A 21,917-nucleotide genomic window follows, 5' to 3' on the forward strand; every position below is an offset into this window, starting at 1 on the left:
TTGGGCCTTGGTCTTGGATCAAGATAGGTTGGGGGTAAAGTAGTCTTTTACCCTAAACATAGACTTATGGATGTGTATTGGAACCTAATTATTAATTGGGTGTTATTTTGATGTTGACAGTTCGGGAATCTGTTAACCAGCAACTAGAGTTTTATCCACGAGACTTCGGCAGTGTGAGGTGAGTCTTTTCACCATACCAATGGGTCGAAGGCACCAAGGCCGGCTCATTTATCTAGTGGTGATGATTATTGTTGATGTGCTATCAATACACTATGTGTTTATGTAAAGATGATGCGGGGGTTCCCATGGTAATTAGTTATATGTGGTATACTAGTTGATTATGTGGTATGTGATATGCTAGTTGTCTTTGTGATACTTGCATGGAAGACCTCGGGGGGTTCCCGAGGCACTAGGGTTTAATACCTTGGAGGGTTTCCATGGCATCCTTAGTCAAGACCTTGGGGGGTTCCCGAGGCACTAGGGTGTAAGACCATGGAGGGTTTCCATGCCATCCTTAGTTAAGACCATGTGGGGGTTCCCATGGCATTGGGCTAAGACCATGTGGGGGTTCCCATGGCACCTAGAGTAAGACCCTGGAGGGTTTCCAGGGCATTCTTATATGTTTGTATTTATGATTTATATGACAGTGGGCTAAGACCCTGGAGGGTTTCCAGGGTACCCAAAGTAAGACCCTGGAGGGTTTCCAAGGCATCCCTATTTGTTTATATGCATGACTTGTGTAGTTGATATGGATTATATGATTATATATGTAAGACCTTGGAGGGTTTCCATGGCTTCCTTATATGTTGATATGCATGGCTTATGTTGTTGATATAGTTACGTGATTATGTGGGGTATGCTCTGGGGAACTCACAAAGCTACGTGCTTACAGTTTTGTTTATGGTTTCATGTATCATCGGTTTGGAAAGGAAGGGCCCGACTTGATCGCAGAGCATACACCCGTGTTTCTGCAATATATGATTTTGGGACGAACTCTGATAAATGTTTTACTTAATCACGTTTTTGGAATATTTGGATTTAGAAGATATCTGTGTTTTTCCTATAATAAAAATAAAATTTTTACCCTTGATTTTTGGGTCGTTACACGATGTCAGGCGGGGCCTAAGAATAACAAATATGTATGCCGAGTGGGGCTCGATGCCAAGCGAGGCCTAAAACCGAGTGGGACTCAATACCGGGCGGGGGCCCAATATGTGATTTATAATGTTTGGTATGTGGTATCTTGGGGAACTTACTAAGCTTTGTGCTTACGTTTTTTAGTTTATGTTTCAGGTACTTCTATTTTCAAATGGAAGAGCTCATGATGATTGCAGAGCACACACCGCCTCATTTCACATTCTCTTAATGTACTCTGATGAGAAAATGATGATTGATACATTTGGTTTATTTGGATTTATATAATGATGTTTTGGGAATACTGGTTTTATTAATTTAAAAATGAATCTTTGGGTCTTAGGTTTGTGACGTTACAGGTTACACCTCACTTGAGCTCTCAAACAAAATGAAATTCTCTTGTTGACTGCTCTCTTGAATTTTCTTATAAGAATGTTGATGGAGATGTGTGTCTATTTATAGTCAAGCATGGAAAACCCAAATTATGATGGGTCATGCCCATCCATAATTAGCCCATGAAGGGGATGCCCTAATTGCCAACCAATCACAAGACGCCATTCTGCTGCTTCTAGTACCTTCAGTATTGAAGGATGTGCATGGTGACCTGCCATGCACATAGGAGCATATCATGCTTGCCCCGGTACATCATAGGAGTGCATTCTCCTTGAGCAATCCAATAACATCGCATTCTGGAACCACCCCAACACATTCATCAAGTGCCCAACATATTCTCCAACTCAAAGTGCTCAACGCTTTCGGATGCCTGACAGCGCTTTTTGATTCCTGGCAGTGCTTCTAATGCCTCGAAGCGCTTTCTTCTTCCTGGCAACACTTTTTGATTCCTAACAACGCTTTCTCCTTCTTAGCAGTGCTTTTCTGATTCCTGACAACGCTTTCTCCTAGCAACGCTTTCTGATCCCAACAACGCTTTCTGATCCCTGGTAGGTTTTTTGATTCATGCCAACACTTTTGAATTCTTGACGGTGTTCTCAGATGCCTAACAAAGCTTTATCTTTCATAGTAATGCTTTTTGATTCCCAACAACGCTTTTAGATGCCTCCAAAGCATTCTCTAAATGTTTTAGACTTTCTCGAACACTTCAAGTACTTAGCATCATTTTGCCAAACAAAGCATTCTCTTACCAAGGGAGCATTTTCTCTCCAAGGGAGAACATTTGCTCAACAAGAGCACCTTTGCTCTCTAATAACATCTTTGATCAAGACTTCACACCCCAACACCAAGTTATCTGTCTTGGTGGACAAGTTGTTGATCAGGATGTCTTCAATTTGTCGGGAAATCTCTTATGCTTGTCTTCTGTTTCCTCCCTGGATTTGGTGAACTGGTGAACTCAACTTCCAAACTCTCAATCTTTTTGTTAGCCTTCTTGTTGTGAATAGCAACACATGAACAATGCCAGTCGTAGAAAGTACGATTACCCCATAATCGTATTGCTCTTATACCAATTTGATAAGAACTAGCCTCGAACGACGAACGCGTAGGCTAGGTGCCACCAAACCTTGTAGTTCAAGAGGGGAGGTCTCCAAGAATCAAATACTCAAATTAATTATTCATGACCATAAAAAGATTTCGCAAGGTCCAAATCTTTCGAACTCTACCTACCAAAATAATAGCATACCAGAATAAAAAGATAACCATTAAGGAAATAGTAATCATAATTAACGATAAAATATAACTCCCAACTTATTTGTGATGCAGATAAACTCGCCCAAATGCCACGTCGTATCGATAAACCAATATGTTACCAATCCAAACTCCATTTCATCATCTCTAGTCGATAATCAACAAACATTGAAGAACCTAGAGAAAGATCAAAGATTATGAGAGTCAACAAGAAGAAACACAAAAGAACTTGTTTTATACTATCAACCTCTCAAGTTACATATTCAAAAGTCAATCAACAATTGCATAGCAGCACTAGTACCACAATCAAATAAACAACACTTAGGTCATCATTCTCCTCTCCTCTATAACATATAAATACCAAACCCAAATCACTAATAAAAAAATAAAAAATAAAAATACAAACCAAATCTAACCTACTAATTAACTTTCTTTACAAAAATACTTACACAATCAACCAAAGTCAAACCAAGTAGAAGAACCCAAAAAATCAAAACACTTTCTCTCACATAATACTACAATTGCATTTAGATTCTAGTTTTGGAGGTCTCCTATTCTCTTTATTATTAGGATAAACAATACGCGGTTTTACCAAATCACTTTCCTCATCCGTATTTGTGTTGTTGATGTTGTTAGGAGGTTTTGTAGTTGTCACCTTTTTGTTTCTGTTTTTCTGAGACTTTGATGATGTTTTTTTTGTTTTTTTCGTTTGAATCTCTTTTGTAGGTTTTCCTATGGCTGGAATAAGTTGCCCTGAAGATGAAGTATTGTTGTCTTCAGTTTGAGAAGCATCTGATTCTGAATGTTGTTTCTGAATGGCTAAAGTTGCAGCTTCATAGGCTATGTTATGAACTATTGAGCTACAAAAGAGTATTGTCTCTGTTGCTTCTTCTAGTGTTAGCCTTCTTCCTTTCGTTTTTCCTTCATCTTCGATTAACACCAACGATTCCGATTCCGGTTCCGGTTCCGATTCCGATTCCGATTCCGATTCCGATTCCAATTCTCTGTTGTCATCATCCATGGCTGAAGCATTACATTGTGAAACATGAGGAGAAGCACAACTTTGATCAATTTCTCCTTCTGAAATCACACTCAATTCAACTTCAACTTCTGCAACACAAACACTTACACCTTTATCTTCCTCTTCCTCACTCTCTTCAACATTTGAACATTCATGACCTGTTTGATTATCCACATCTTCGTTTTCAGTCCACGTGTCATTTTCACATTGGGTGGTTTCTTGAGGACATGTTATGGATGCCACGTCAGCAACATCTTTCACTACATGAACACTGGATACCTCGAATGAATCGAGAGTGCTTGTTCCAACGCTTGAAGGATGAAAAGCATGACTAGAGCTTCCAGAAAAAGATGACAAACTTCGTTGATGCTGTTTTTTGTTACGATTTAAACGAGTGTCTGTATGTGTATTTGTAGTTTGACCAAAGTCAAAGGAAGATGAAGCAGATAAACTCCCACGTCCCAAAGAGCTTCTCATGCTGTTTGTATTTGTACTATAGTATCTCACATATGAAAGATCATCTAAAGAGATACTACTAGCTGAAAAGTTCCCACTTCTGACAACAATGCCCTTCATGCTGTTTGACTTTTTCAAGACTAAAGAGTCTTCAACCTTTGAATCTGAAAAGTCAACAGCATCACTATAACTTGGTTGACTTATGACTTCATGGTTGACTTCTGTTGCTTCTTTAGCTACTACATCTTCATGTTGTTCAAATGGAGTCGATTCTAGGGATTCAACTTCAACTTCAAGAACTGGATTCATTTGAGGCTTCATTGTGTTGAATGATTCATGATCTTCATCTGACATGCTGACTTCTTCTGCTTGAGGCTTCAATGATGGATACGAATTTTGGCAATTTTCACAAAGTTTGATTTCTTTTTCTGATTGTATGAAATCATCAGAGTATCTACAACCACATCTAGAACAAAGTAACATATCCTTTAGGGTTTCAACTTCTGTGTCTTTAAAATCATCATCTAAAACTACACAAGTTTCAGTGTCACAATCTTTCAAATCACCAAACTGAGGAGTTGGTGAAATTTCATGGGCTTCAATTTCATTTCCCATATCTTCATTCAAAGAATCGGTTTTTTCAAATATAGATACAAAAGAAGAAGAAGAATCTTGCAACTTTACACATGATCCACTTGTTGCTTCATCATCATTTAGTTGAGTTTCTTGAATTTCATGTGCATAAGTTGTGGGTAGATCAGAACTTGCATTGCTACTAGTTGTCACAGAAGAATTCCAAACAGGAGTTGATTTTCCAGCATAAAATGTTGAACTAGGGACACTGGTGAGTAGTGGTCTGAACATATTTTGAGGAATTCTTTTATTATCCTACACAACAACATTAAAACATTCAGCAAATTCATTATAAAAACATAAAATGATACATGGATGTTTCGTTTTTACTTGATTCATCAATATTGTAAAACTTGATTCGTGAAATGTATGGGTAAAATGGTCATTTAATCTCATTCAGACAACTTATTCATTCTAGAAAAGAAACAGACCTTATCTATTCATCACTTATCATTACCATTCAGCCACTTTATCCATACAGGATTTTATATATGCCAATGATAAATAAATTTTAAAGAAAAGGGGAATGAATTAACATCTAAGAAAAAATTACCATTTGTCGAAGTGCCATGTCAAATGATCTTTTAGGAGCAGAGATAGAAGAAACTGTTCTGTTTGTCTTTTGAGAAAAAGAAGCTTTATTATTATTATTATTACTATTATTCTGAAATCCACTGAGTTTCCTTGAATTCAACCTTTGTGAGCCATCAACAACAATAACAGATGGAAGAGATTCAATTTCAACATCATCATCAGCAGAAGACGCAATTGACCCTTTACTCCTTGGGCTAAATCTATCTCTATCATGACTATGAGATGAACTGATGCTTCTAGAAGGAGTAGGTGACATCGATTGTCTACTGCTTCTAGAAGCTGGTGAGGACCCACGTACATATGATGCTGGTCTATCAGCCAAAGATGTCCTCAGATTTGGAGGTGCTTCTGTGGAAAAACCAGGAATGTTCGCCTGCCATGCCCTTATCTTGGGTGAAGCTGAGTTTCCTCTTGTTGTCTTCACATGTGAAATACCCGAAATACCCTTGGTAGTAGTGGAACTGGATCCTGTGCTTAATCTTCGTGAAGCTGGAGGTGGTGTTGAAGGTTTACTTGATGGGGAAGATGGTCTGTTTGATCTGGTGGGAGGCTGAAATGTGATACTACTAGATGTTGGAGATGGGGTTAGGCGATTTGGGCTTGGACTACTTCTACTACTTCTTTGATGCTTTTCCATCTGTAGTTAAATTAGATTACACACATGGATTAAGGGTTATGATGAATATGTTTGAACACATTAGTGTGTGTTAATGAATAGTGATTAGCTTGGGATATATATAAGACTTACTGTGGATGATCTTGAGAGTGAGATGGGTTGAGCACGTGGCCTTCCCCTCTGTGGAAGAATAACTTGAGGTGTCTCATCATCCAATGAGGAAAACAGAGGGGTATCAGGTGGAGTTATTAACCTTCATTAGCATAAAAGAAATTAGTATAAAGTGAGGAGTGATTAACTTGAGATGATAAAGGACATGGAGTTAAGATAGAAAGAGGTGTATTTGGAAAAGATAAGTAACTGTGTTTACTCTTGATTATGCAAAAGTTTACATAAACACCAAAACAAATGATCTGATGCAAAAGTTTGTATGTAGTTAAAGATAAGAAGCAAATGAATACAAACCATTCATAATCGTTCTTTTCCTCTTCTGTATTGAGGAAGTCACTACTTTCTCCTCTAGCAGCAATGTTTATTCCAAGCTTGTGATCAGAAAAATCGCGCAACTTGGTCACTGCAAAAATGCAATTAGACAAAGAAAGAAGAATGTATGAGCCGCAATAAGTAACAAATATCTAACTCCTATATAAAAGTACGTTGTTTTGAATATCCGCATGAAGAAAAGCTAAAGAAATTACCGAAAGTATCTTCAAAATCATCATTAGACTGAAGCAAGAAATTGTCTTGTTCTCTACATTGCACCTCATTGAATAAAGCAAGATCATCATCTCTCTCTTTGAAAACTACTCCGTTCTCAAGACTACGACCTCTCTTGTGATTATCAGCCCTTGATTCCCTCCCTGGAGAAAATCTCATTGCTGGTGAAGCAGGCATTTTGGCTACCTAACTCTTTCAACGACCATTATTCCCCAATTCAATCCCATTCCCGTAAAACACCATCAATTCAACTCCAACTTCTAATTTGATGCGATAAAGCCTCAGAAATCAGCTTATTTCCGATGAAAACGCTCCAATTAAATATATATCAACCGTGTAAGCATCAGAAACCTCACCAGCTAAGAATATTTCGAAATCACTAGATCCACTAATAGTTAAAGCATAAAGTATGCCCAAATTGTTGTCAAATTCGAACCTAACCACAAGTTAATATTCTCTTCTATTCATGTACGCCAACCTGTTGACTTACCCGTACAGAAGTCAAATTCGATAGAACGACAACCAGTAAACCAACCTGATTGGACGTAATCACGAAATCAGAGGCAAGTTGTAGTGCAATAAAAGTTTGGAAAGGAATCAATTTGTCGGATCTGCTTGGGATTTGGGCGGATCAAGGAAATCTGCAGGTGGAATGTAATCAAAATTGCAGTTGAGAAAACCCTAAGAAAAAGGGAAGAAGGATGGGGAGTCACGTGAAGAGAGGTGGAGTGTTGATGGAGAAACGGTGAGAGAGAGAGAGAGAGAAAGTGGAGGTGATGAAGGTAGCACAAGTGCAGCTGTTGCTTTGCTTCTTTCTTTCTTTCTGTAATTCTCTGTCCCAGTTCAGCATGTTTGCTGTTCATACTTTTTTTTAATTTTTTTTTCAATAAAATAATCATATTACCTTGTAACCAACTTTTGTACAAATATATCATAAACAAATCAATAATACGTTCATGCAATTTAGAAAGCGATATAAATTAAAGTTATGGTATTTTTTTTTTTTTTTTTAGTTAAACTATTATTTGTTTGTTAACCATAAATATTTATTTTCGAAAGAAATTTTCACATTGACCGTTCTAATCTTTAATTTTTGGTTCAGTACGTGTTAAAATTAATACGATTTATCATTTACGTATAAAATCATATGTACTTTAAGAAATGGCATATGGATTCCTTAAATGTTTTTTATTTGACGAATTATATATATATATATATATATATATATATATATATATATATATATATATATATATATATATATATATATATATATATAGGTTCAGGTTCATTTGAGACCATTATAATTTTGTGAAACTGTGAGACCAAATCTAAAAATAATTTTAAAATGCAAAATAAATGAAAAAAAATCTAAAAATTCTTTTTTAAATATTATTTTCGGAACTTGAATTAACTAAAAAAATAAGAAAAAATCTCGTTTTTTTTTTGAAAAATATGTGAAATATTCTAAATAGAATATTACACTCACATATTCTAAAATATAATTTTAAAATGCAAAATAAATGGAAAAATCTAAAAATTCTTTTTTTTTAAAATTATTTTCGGAACTTGAATTAACTAAAAAAAATAAAAACAAAATTCTTTTTTTTTTAAAGTACGTGAAGTATTCTAAATAGAATATTACACTGTACATATTTTAAAAATAATTTTAAAATGCAAAATAAATGGAAAAATCAAAAAATTCTTTTTTTAAATATTATTTTCGGAACTTGAATTAACTAAAAAAAATTAAAATAAATAAAAATATACGTCTCACGGTCTCACAAAATTAGGCCGTCTCACATGAACCTAACCCTATATATATATATATATATATATATATATATATATATATATATATATATATATATATATATATATATATATATATATATATATATATATATATATAGAGAGAGAGAGAGAGAGAGAGAGAGAGGGTTCAATTAAGAAAAAAAAAAGGTTGAGAATGGGGGAATCATTCTCAACCAATCATTTAATTAGCATCTTAACTTAAAATATACGGTGGCAAACTTGTAAATATGATATGATATCGTTCAATCACAGATATGTAACTGTGGATAATTTGATAACAATTTAGATTCATTATACTCGTTCGTTCATCATCTAAATTTCTTCTCCAACATTCAACGATCATCCAGATTTCTTCAATTAAATCATCGATCAACATCATCTAGTATTAATCAATCATCCATCTTCGTCAAAAACACGTTCATCAACATCATTCAACAGTAGATAAAAAAAATCGTTTTTGGTTCTTTCAATCCAACCTTCAACTATGCTTGAATACAAGAATATCTTCAACATCTACGATTAATTTTACTCCTGGTGTCATTAAATCAATATCATCGATAATCAACAGCAGTTTCACTTCATATCATTCATTCAACATCGATCATCAAACAAAACTTCGAAATTAAGGTTAGAAAAACATCAAATCATTTTTTTTTTTTTGAAAAATTTCATATAATTCTCTATCAATCTACTATTTTGTAAGTTTTAAATAGTCAAAATATCATGTTTTTAGCATTTTTAAGAAAGTTTACTTGTATGCACTCCAACTGTTTGATGAAATACATAAACTAAATGACCACGTTATATTCACGTATGAATATGTTTTCGCACCTTAATCAATATATGATTATTAAAACACAAAAAAAAAATATACAATTTTATATGTTATTCATATGTGAATAACATATAAAAATTATATATATTTGTGAATATATCTTGTAATATGCATATGTTAATATCCTGTGTAATATTCATATGTGAATAAAGTGTGTAATATTCACATATGAATATATCATCTAATATTTATAAGTGAATATAGCATCTAATACCTACAAGTGAAAATATTATGTAATATTCATAAGTAAATGCATCGTTTAATATTTAAATATGAATATCCTGTATCATATTCACAAGTGTATATATTATATATTATTCATATATGAATATATTGTGTAATATTCATGAATGAATATATATCATGCAATATTTAGATGTGACTAGAATGTGTAATATTCACAAGTAAATATACCATATAATATTCACATATGAATCTACTATATAATATTCATATGTGAATATACTATGCAATATTTATTTGTGAATATACCATGTAATGTCACATGTAAATATAAAATATAAATAACATATATCATATAATATTCACATATGATTATACATTCATATGTGAATTTACCATGTGATAATTAGAATGTGATAAATCGCTATTATTATGAACTAAAAGTATATTTTTAACATTTTTTATGTGTATTCACATGTTTTTCAAGCATCGTTATAACTCAATAAAAGAATAATATTTCAATCAATGGTTGGTTCATATCTCGGTGGTTGATGATTGGTTGACGTAATTGAGAAGATATCATTGACGAAGACAATATATTTTTATATTCACGTGTAAATGTTATACAATTTAATATATTCTTCATTTTGATCGTATTAAATTCAAATGCAAATGATATTCATTAACCAATACAATGTTGTTTGTCTTAGTATAATGTTGATTTTACATGTAAAATAATATTGTTACATTATACAAAAAAACTATGCACAAACCAATTCTTATAGTGTATTATTTATTTTTATATATAAAGGTTGTATTCACAAAATAAATAAATCAACATGTATAGTTTATTCACATAAATAAAATAAAAGATTACAATAACGATGTTTTTACTAGTAGGATTAAAGTTAGTAACATCATCAGTAAATATGTCGTCATGATTTCTAAACTTTATTCATATATGAATAATGATGATGTCATCACTAGTAGGAATGAAAATTTAGTGACATCATCAAAACAATTTGCCGCAATGAAGTTTAGTCTCGGAATTGGATGAAATTCACATATTTGATGTAAAATGGTGCGATTTACAAAACTCACAGCATCGCCGTGACGTATGGTGTTTTTCGGCCATTCGAGGCTGTTTAGGGCCTCAAAATGACATTTTTCTATTTTTATAATTTTCTGAAAAAAAGTTATCATTTATTCACAAATGAATATAACATTAATAAAAATATATATGCTTATATAATTATTTTATTAACCTAAAAAGATTAGTTGTATGTGAATAAATATATATATTCTTATCAAATATGTTTTTTATCTTTAATTTTATATATTTTATAGTCCTCGATTTTATTGACAATTTTATTCATTTGTGAATATTACATATGTTTATATGCGGATATAATTCTTATATGTTATTCACATATGAATTACAAACTTACTTAGGACCTTAAAATGACGTATTACCTGTATTCATTTATGAATATTACCTGTATTCATTTGTGAATATTACATGTATTCGCATGTGAATATATTTTTTTATATATTATTCACATATCAATTACATACTTGCTCTGTGTTTTTAAAAGATATACATTGATTCTCGTATAAAGACATATTCACTTGTGAATATTACGTGATATATTTAGTTTATGCATTTCATCGAACAGTTGGCGTGCAAATAAATTAACTTATATAACTATGGTATAAAAAATTCATAATTGAAGCCAATAATTACAAAACAAATCAAATCCTATCAAAATCGATTAATAATCAATAAGTTTATATAAAAAATTGTGAAAAAAATGTATAAAAAACGAAGTTTTTCAAACTTGAAAAACGATTTTTAAGAAAATCTTCAAATATATGGTTATGTTGATGAACTTTCGATTGCTACCTGTTGTTTGATATTGGCGGACGTTCCTTTGATGAAGTTTCGATGATTTGTGATCACTAAATGATGTGACATCGATAAATATGGATTATTTTAACGATTTTGCTTGATGTCAATGAAACTAGACAATATTGAATCACGAGTTACACTTAGTAGTACAAATAAATGTTCTTAATGATGAATCACAACATTTTGATGAATAAACGAAGATTTTTTATGAAAAATTGATGTTTTTATGAAGTGTTGATGTCTTTTTTATGAAGAACATGTGAGTTTGATAGTGAACAAGTAGTAGAACATATGATGTTGATGAACAACATATGATGTTGTATGATGTTGATGAAGAACACAGAGGAACAATCGAGATGAATGAATAACAGATGGTGATGATGAAGAATAGATAAACGATCCAGAAGAAATGATATCTGTGATTGAAGGTTAATATATCATATTTACAAATTTGCCACCGTGTATTTTATGCTAATATGCTAATTAAATGATTGGCTGAGAATGATTCCCCCATTCTCAACCTTTTTTATTTTCTCAATTGAACTTACCTCTCTCTCTCTCTCTCTCTCTCTCTATATATATATATATATATATATATATATATATATATATATATATATATATATATATATATATATATAGGGTTAGGATCATGTGAGACGGCCTAATTTTGTGAGACCGTGAGACGCATTTTTTTAATTTTTTTTTTAATTTTTAAAATTTTTTTTAGTTAATTCAAGTTCCGAAAATAATATTTAAAAAAAGAATTTTTTGATTTTTCCATTTATTTTTCATTTTAAAATTATTTTTAGAATATGTACAGTGTAATATTCTATTTAGAATATTTCACGTATTTTTAAAAAAAAAATAGAATTTTTTTTATTTTTTTTTTAGTTAATTCAAGTTCCGAAAATAATATTTAAAAAAAGAATTTTAGATTTTTCCATTTATTTTGCATTTTAAAATTATTTTTTAGAATATGTCAGTGTAATATTTTATTTAGAATATTTCACATATTTTTCAAAAAAAAAAAAAAAAACGGGATTTTTTTTTATTTTATTTTTTTATTTTTTTTAGTTAATTCAAGTTCCGAAAATAATATTTAAAAAAAGAATTTTTGGATTTTTTCATTTATTTTGCATTTTAAAATTATTTTTAGATTTGGTCTCACGGTCTCACAAAATTAGAATGGTTTCAAATGAACCTGAACCAATATATATATATATATATATATATATATATATATATATATATATATATATATATATATATATATATATATATATATATATATATATATATATATATATATATATGAAAAAATGAATATACATTACAGTCTCACCTAAGCTTAGATATTAAACCTTATGAAACTACGTTGTTTTATTAGCTAAACATTGCGATTAGAGGATTCATGTTTACCGCTTGAAGTGTAGATTTAGGATTGAAACAATAACTTTGATAGGAAAATAAAATATATTGATTATCTTCGACCTTCATGATGATGAAAAACAATAGTATTCACTAGGGTAAAGTAATAAACCACAATGAAAAATAGAAAAATGGATGGTTAACCGATAATTGAGGAAATAAATGCGATGATATGGTATATTTAGCAAATGAAAATCGAGCATGGTATATTTAATAAGTTAAAACAATATATTTTAGAGGTTTGGTACCTAAGCATAGATGGACTGTAATGAAAACCCCTAGTTCGTAGTTATTAAACATGTGAATCCTTAATAAACATGTAAAAATCCTATTTTTTTTGTTTGTTAAGAAAAGGAAAATTTTGTAATTTTTACAATTTAATATTTTCATTAATATTTTAACAAAATATGTATTATATAATTTAATACAATCTATTTACAGTTTAACACATAATAATCACAACTTAATACAATCTATTTTACAATATTTCAAAAATTTAAAGAAGTTAAACACAAACTCTACCATCACAACCCACTAAAACATGTTGCCACCAACCCACCTGTGTCGCTATTGCAACCATCATTCCTTCATCATCATGTATTAAGTGATTAAATAATATATTCACAGTTTAATAAAGAGAAATCTTCATAAAAGTCCCAAACTTCTGGGAAAAGTTACACTTTAGTCCCAATTTTTTTTGAACGAAAGAGTCCTGAAAACCAGTTAAACCTTACACTTTAATTCTTTTTGACCTGTTGAGCAGCTCACCTATGCCACATGGCATGCCAACTGGACAAGGGATGATGTGGCATGCCACATCAGCATATGGTTCTTTGAAATGCAAAAATCAGACTTTATTAAGAAAATAAGAGGAGTGGGATTCAAACCTAACACCTCCCAGTTACATCCAAACACACTTTCCACTAGGCTAGACAATATTTCTTGATTTATCCCCTTAAAGTTTATATATAATATATAATGCTGAAACTTTTCATTAATAAAGAAATGAATGAGATTCGAACCCACAACCCCCGAGTAATAATGCCAACAAATTTCCACTAGGCTAGACAACTTATTATTATTATTATTATTATTATTATTATTATTATTATTATTATTATTATATTTAAAAATGTAATTATATATAATAATTCATAAATAAATATATTAAATGTATAATCATATTTTTTACATATTTATATATTTTTTAAGTATTTTTTTTATATATTTTTATGTATTTTATGTATTTTTAAAATACATATTTAAAAACATATTTTTAAATGTAATTAAAATGTAATTATATATAATAATTCATAAATAAATATATTAAATGTATAATCATATTTTTTACGTATTTATATATTTTTTAGTATTTTTTTATATATTTTTATGTATTTTAAATTTATAAACATATTTTTACGTAATTATATGTATTTTTATATTTATATATGTCTATGTTTTACATTTTATGTAATCTAAATGTATAACTTTATTTTTACATATTTTAAGTGTTTTTATTTATTTTATATGTATTTTTATATATTTTTTTAAATATATAAACACATTTTATTACATATATTTTCGTTTTTAAATATAATAATAATAAGTGTAATAAATGTTTCAGCATTCTGAGTATTATATAAAGCTTTAAGGAAGGTTATTAATAAAAAGTTGATAGCTTAGGAAAGTGGGTGACATTGTTATTGGGTGGTGGTGGGTTTGAATCCTACTCCCTTTTTTTTTTCTATGAAAAGCTTCAACATTTAATGCATTATATACAAACTATAAGGAATGAAATCATAAAAAGACGTCTAGCCTAGTGGAAAATGTGTTTGGTTGTATGTGGGATGTGGCTAGTTCGAATCCTACTCCTCACATTTTCTTACTAAATTCTGATTTTTGCATTTCAAAGAACCATATGCTGAGGTGGCACTCAAGCATGCCACTTTAGCATCCACATCAGGCCTTGTTCAACTTGTATGCCATGTGGCATAGGTAACCAGTTCAACATATCAAAAAGAATTCAAGTGTAAGGTTTAATCGGTTTTTCATGACTTTTTCGTTCAAAAAAAAAATTGAGACTAAAGTGTAATTTTTCCCAAAACTTTAGGACTTTTTTGAAGATTTCCCTTTAATAAAATATATAATTCACTTATTTAAAGTTTAATTCAAAACAATTATAAAACTACTATATTCTTACATATTTATACAACACAAAAAATTAATATATTTACAAGAAAATTAATACAAAATTCATATATAAATAATTCATATTCTAACACAAATTAATAAAAATTTTACAGCTTAATAATTCATAGTTTCATACGGTCAGTTTACAACTTAATACAGTAAATTCACAATTTAATATACAAATTCACCGTTTAATATAATAAAATCACAGCTTAATAAAGTGTGTATTATATACAATTTAATATAGTAAGTTCACAGTTTAATTCTATATATTCGCAGTTTAATTCAGTCTATTTACAATTTCTTTTACAACCAACAACATCCTAGAAGATAGAAGTAAAAAATCTATAATATTATTTATAAAATTAACTAATTCGTCGTTCACTTAACATAAAAATTATATAAAAATCACAATTTAATATATCAAATTCACAGTTTAATTAAGTCTATTTACAATTTAAATTAGTGTATTCATAGTTTAATTTACAAAAATCACAACTTAATATAATATATTTAAATCTAATTCACTATATTCACAATTTAATACATATTTCACAATTTTGCTTCCTCCTAACATCATCAAATATATGGAGCTCTTAGAATGCTACAATAATCATATATGGATTAAATAAAATAATCATTGTTTAGTATACTATTTTGTTTATAAATCACAAATTTAAAATATTAGTTCACACTCACTCACAACTTAAGAGATTAGTTCAAACATTCATTTACAACTTAACAAATGTGACATCCACCAAAACTCAGGTTGGTACTCATCTAGAACCACGTCATTTCCTTGTGTGCACTTAACTTGGCTCTATAGTTACAAGTTGAACTAGGTTTGTGACTTAATAGATCCCTCGGAACAATTAGTATACCTTAGTTTGTATTGAACGATCACATTGATATGTGAAGGAACCAATTGGGTGGTAAAGTGCCAAAGTTGAACCTTAAGTCTAAACACAAAACTATGTTCGGTAGATCACAACTCAAGGGTAGGTTATCAACCTTAAATTTTCATAATTGGAACAAATTAATGCTTAACAAGGTTAAGTATTCTAAGCTAATATGAACAAAATTAAATCATAACACGATCCAACTACAAAGTTGATGACAATATCATACAATTCATAATTTGAATTATGAGTCAAAATATAGGCTTAAGGATTTCCTAATCCTATATTCCATGTTATGAACCTTTAAAATTCATTTATTTGAAAATATAAATATTAACTTTATAAAAATCAAATCATAAACTAACCATTTTTATGAGTTAGCTAAATTAAATATAAAAGTTTTATTAACCTAAATTATAAGACAAACACAAAGGAATTAGAAATCAATTTCAAAAATGAAATTTGTTTAAAAATTAAAGAAGGTTTTTATGATTATGCCTAATACCAAGAATAGATCCTTCTCTCTCCTATTCCCCATTCAAAATACATCCCTCTCTCTCTCTCTCACCTAACATTTAATCCACCTTTAACTACTCATTACTCCTCTTCCTTCACCCCCTAGACACGAAATCCCCTCAACTCTCTCTAGATTTTCCAGCAACATTCAGCCAAATCACGAAATATTGAAGCTTTGGAGTGTCCTTTGAAGCCTCAAACTCAAAGACAAGGTAAAAGATTTCATCCCCTCCATTAAGCTCTTCATCTTATGCTAGTTTTTGCAAATTTTCTTTTTAAACTCAGATTATATGCCCTCTTATGGATAGAAATCCTTGTTTTTCTTCTTTGTGTTTGTAGATTCTCATCATAACACATTATATGTGTCTGAGATGGTGAAATTTCGAGGTCAAACCCATGCTAAGAGGGAAAAGAAGCATATATGTTCATATGATTTCAAAAATCGAGTTTTACACCTTCTTTTTCACTTCTTTTGTCTTCTTACATAACAAAAACCAATTAAACCATTTCTAGTACATCTTGGATTCTTATTCATTCCATGCATGTGCTAGAAATCGGATTTGTGGTGCAATCCTAGTGTAATATTCATTGGTTCCAATGAGTTCCCTCTCATAGGAATGAAACACCCACTTTGGGGCCTTAGATAACCCTAAATCTATGGCTTCGATGCATCAACCTAAAAGTTTATTTTTCTTCTATAAACTCTAGCTTATTGTTTTTTTTTCGACCATAAAATTTATATATGTTGTCTTTGTGAAAGTGACCCTTAGGGAGCACTCAAAGCAACCAAGGATGACATGCACTCTGTCAGAATAATTTGTTCAACTTTGAATGAGCACAACTCACTCATTACTAAACCAAATAATGATATTCTTTTTTTGAGGGCTAGTTCCTTGGGTTAGCTTTCTAACCCAATTGGTCTTACTGTAAAACATTAAAAATATGATTTTTGATAGTTTTTACAAAACAGTTGCGCAAACAACACTTTTCTGTGATCATTAGTTTTGCTTTACATGATCAATAGTCTTAAACCACACCTTAAATATGGGGAAAATAGTTTATAAACTTAACATATCCAACGAATTATGGCTAAAATTTCGTGGATTTAAACCCCACAGAATGTTCTACACAAATTCGTGAACTTTCAGCTATATCTACAGCTCATGCACTATATTGTGCAACATTGCTTAACTTGTTGGGGTTCAATACCCTTATTTTGCTTCTAAATATATTTTGGAAAAAATTTCTTATGAAAGTTCATATATACAAGTGGTGATTTGTAAAACCCCAAGGGCTAGAACCAATTCCTTATTTTTCTATAAAAAATAGTGATTTAATGGCTATAAATTCAAAATAATCGTTTTCAAAAGAGATAAAAATCTGAATTTTTATTATTAATATAATTATAGATTAAGAAAGCCATGTAAATTTTCAGATAATTTGGACAATGTTTGGTATTTTATCCATATTTTTCATTAAATTGGAGCATGAATTTATAAATTCAGGTGATTGGACTGAAAAACTCTAACCAATATTTTTCACAACCTTGGGAACATTATGATAACCTGTAAAATTTAAATTGAGAATTTTAGAAACTGTTTACCATTTATTTTGATTTTTCTCTATTAATTGGGTTTTAATGTACAAATTAATATCAAATGACCTTCAAAAATGTCTACAAAATTTCTGTACACCAATATCCTTTGTTAGAACCAGAAAACCAATTTTTGGAATTTATTTCCATGCCTTTGTGAAATATTGAACACAATGCATTATGCATTATTGTTACCGATAATGAATCGTACATACTTTGGGCACTTTTACGACACCACTAATTGGATAGGTAGTTCCTAGAAAATAGCTTAGTAAATTATATCTCATTAGAAACTATTTGTTTCGTAGGACACTATTAGGAATTGCATTCACCAACATCAACCCATGAAGCCCGAGCCAAAAACTTTCCATTATGAGTATTCACAACCCATATTTTTTGTTTTTAATGTTTTGGGGTGGAAAGAATGCTACAATTTTTATGAATATTATTTTATGAACTTGTGCTATGAACTATATGTTATGAACTTTGTTGTATGAACCTTGTATTATGAACTTGTACTTCGGATTTGGTGCTATGAACTTGTATGTTAAGTCCTCGGAGAACCGATACAACCTATTAATTCATATTCGAGCCGATGGTCTTATGGGTAGCGCTATTTGGGGTCGACAGCCCCCATTCACTCAGAACCGCGAATGCATATTTCCATGAACGGACATCATGGGAACCATGGATATGATGGAATGGGGCAAGAATGATCGTTAGGCTTGGTTGTGAAAAGAATGCAGTTGCATTCATCATTTTTAAACTAGAACTTTTATTGAACAAACTATATTTTGTTATCGAAACAATGTACTATTATAAACCTGTGAACTCACCAACTATTTTATAGTTGACCCTCGTTTTGCATGTTTTTCAAGGAACAGTCAGTGAATCAATAAGACACTACCATGATTTAAATTGTTGCGTTTGTTATGTATTAAACTATGTATTGTGAAAACTGGATGTATTTATTTTGTACATGATGTAAACTTAAAATGCTTAATGTTTATGGGTGGTACTCCTATTTACCTTTTCTGATAAGACCTTATCCTGTCACTCTTTGTGTTTCTGCTTTAACGGGGTATGATAACAGACTAGTTCAAATACTTATTTATATTATTCACAACTTAAAACGTAGATCTTTTTCATTGAGGCGTTTCATCAAACACCCTATGTGTCTGTTGTTTTTAGAAATCAGTTTTCAAAAATCAAAAAGAAAAAGAGCAAAGAAGGGAGGCGAAAATAGTAGAACCACCACCAACCATCGAAAGAAGATGAGTTCTTATTAAAAAACATAACTAGATCTTCCCATAAAACATCAAAAGACGATGGAACTTTTAGCAGCTACCAGAGAAGGCAAGTTTTTGTCATTTCTCGACAGATCTGACCACAACAACACTTTTTTGGATTTAGATTTGCTCCAGTGTAGTCGGTTGCCAGAAAAACTTGACGATCATAAACTACATGTCTGGAAGAAGGTGCAGAGGAAGAAAACATGAAAGGAGAGGTGGGTCATCACCAAACTTTCATAGATTTACAGTAGAAAATTTAAAATTTGTAGACAAATATTGTAGATTTGAGGCAAAAATCAAAGATCTGGAACCGGTAAAAGCTTGTACATTTGATGAGGGTGATTCACCACCTGTGGTAGGAGACGACGGATGCGGTGGTGCGGGGCCCACGATAAATCTAAAGCTGTAACATCTTTATGAGGTCGTTTTAGTGGTGGTACCAAATCTAATGTGAAAAACGTTTCTGAGTCAACAATATGGGGGAAGTTGTGTGGCCGATGATGACACCCATTGATGTGTAGTCGTCTTCTACAGTGATGGTAATGATATCAGATCTGAAGAAATCGAACCAAAAAGAGCATATTTGATCGGATTAGAGTGACGTCAGAAAATCATAGATCTAGAAGTGTTGGTTGTAGATCTGAAGGTAGTGGTTCTAGATCTGAAGACTACGTTTCTAGATCTAAAACCTGTGGTCTACCATCGACGATATTATGATGCTGGCAGTGGTGATGACGGTGTCAATGATGCCTAGAGGCGGTGGGAGGCAAGAGAGAGATTGAGAGAGAGAGAGAGAAGAATGTTTGAATTTAAATAATTATTAATAAAAATGAAAATGATCTTTAGTTTTTAGTATTTAGTGTTTGTAATGTAAAACTGAAATGACACAAATACCCTTAATGAAAGGGTTCTTAAATGGTTCTTAACCTTTTGGAGTTCTCATTTGATCTTTTACACACACACACACATACACACACACACATATATATATATATATATATATATATATATATATATATATATTGTTGGATTAGGTGTCTAAGCCGATAACTATAATTGGTATATACTTTAATTGATAGTAGCATAGTCCTTTTAGGTTGCGCTCAAACCTAGCAATTGGACATGATGATTTTGGAGAGAGAGAGAGAGAGAGAGAGAGAGAGTGTGTGAGTGAGAGATTTTGATTTATTGTTCAAGTAATGAATTGAAATAATTGATACATTAATATATTATGAAAATGATATATTAATTAGAAATCATATTATTTAATTAATAATTAATCAGAAATTAATTGAAATTAATTTGATTAATTAAAAGTGCACGGTCTGTTTGGTTATTTATTGAAAGTTGAGGAAAGAAGCCTAATAACCTCAATGGATGAGGTGGATGAAAATCACATGGCCAAGCCCAAGAATTTTTTGTCCATGCCCATTGGATAGGGGGAATGGGCTACTTGCTCACCAAGCAAAGGGATTTAGGGTTTCCTCCTTAAACCTTAGCTTTGACACCAAGCTATCTTAGCTATATAAAGGGCCATAATCCTACACAATTTTGTGACTCCTTATTAGAATCCTTGGATAAAATTCTTCTTCTTCTTCCTCTTCTCTCTCTCTCTCTCTCATCCTATTGCTTGTGTTGAGTCTGATTCCATTGGAGGCGCGACAATTATGGTGCTTGCTTCCAAAGAATCAACAAGATGGTTTCTTTGTTAATTGCTACAACAACAATCAAGGTATGTAATCCTTAACCCTATTTTGGTATTTTCAAAAATAGCATAGGTGTCACAACTAGAAATTTTGTGCCTTGTAACTTCAACACTTAAGTAAGAATTATGAATCTAGGACATGAAAGCATGCATGATACTTACTCTATAACAACAAATTTTCCATCAAACACTTCATACAAGCACTACAAATAGTCAACAAGCAATTGGAAACCCTAGAAGTTCTTGTTTAGGTCCATTTTGGACTAGGACTTCCTTATTGGGCCCAATGGACCAATAAACTTCCAATTTGACTATCTTGGGCTTAGAACCCTAAAATGGGCTCTAATTGGACCCACTTCCAATTATTTCACTATTTTGGGCCATATTGGGCCTAGAGTGAAATAAATCAAATATTATGAACCATTTTGGGCCATAATTAACCTAATTTAGCCCTAATAGGTCATAAAAATTATACTTTGATTTAATTGAGTCAAACATCATCTAACTTAACTATAATATGGGCTTAGGGTAAAAAAGCCCAAAAATCCCCTCTCTCCCCTCTCCATTCTCGGCCCAAGGCAAACCCACGAAGAAGGGTTGACTTATGCTAGCCACCTCATTGTTATATTGTGGGTAACTAGGCTATTATTCATCATGCATCCAAGCCTTACTCATATTTCCATGCACTCTCTCTTCTCTTCTTGATTCTTGGCCGAGAGCTCCCAAGCACACACAC

At 31.2% G+C, this 21,917-nt stretch overlaps 1 protein-coding gene across 1 annotated transcript; it reads right to left on the minus strand.

Annotated features, from left to right (window-relative positions):
• Positions 1-2,989: 2,989 nt before the first annotated feature.
• LOC145008658 (uncharacterized) lies at positions 2,990-7,694 on the minus strand. Its single transcript, XM_078967255.1, has 5 exons — positions 6,794-7,694; positions 6,561-6,669; positions 6,228-6,348; positions 5,439-6,116; positions 2,990-5,140 (listed from the first exon to the last, which is right to left on the minus strand). The coding sequence occupies exons 1-5, from the start codon at positions 6,987-6,989 to the stop codon at positions 3,281-3,283; spliced, it is 2,964 nt and encodes a 987-aa protein (XP_078823381.1). The 5' UTR covers positions 6,990-7,694; the 3' UTR covers positions 2,990-3,280.
• Positions 7,695-21,917: the final 14,223 nt, after the last annotated feature.

This window comes from Lactuca saligna, chromosome 8 (assembly GCF_052625555.1).
Source record: "Lactuca saligna cultivar CGN05327 chromosome 8, ASM5262555v1, whole genome shotgun sequence".
In the NCBI taxonomy this organism is placed as follows: Eukaryota; Viridiplantae; Streptophyta; class Magnoliopsida; order Asterales; family Asteraceae; genus Lactuca; species Lactuca saligna.

Bases quoted from the DNA above. Each gene is read 5' to 3' on its own strand.
- LOC145008658 (XM_078967255.1), bottom strand. From the start codon at position 6,989: ATGCCTGCTTCACCAGCAATGAGATTTTCTCCAGGGAGGGAATCAAGG. The intron at 6,117-6,227 runs GTAAGTCTTATA...ATTTAACTACAG, and splicing joins CACTCTCAAGATCATCCACA to ATGGAAAAGCATCAAAGAAG. The intron at 5,141-5,438 runs GTAATTTTTTCT...GTTGTTGTGTAG, and splicing joins ACATGGCACTTCGACAAATG to GATAATAAAAGAATTCCTCA.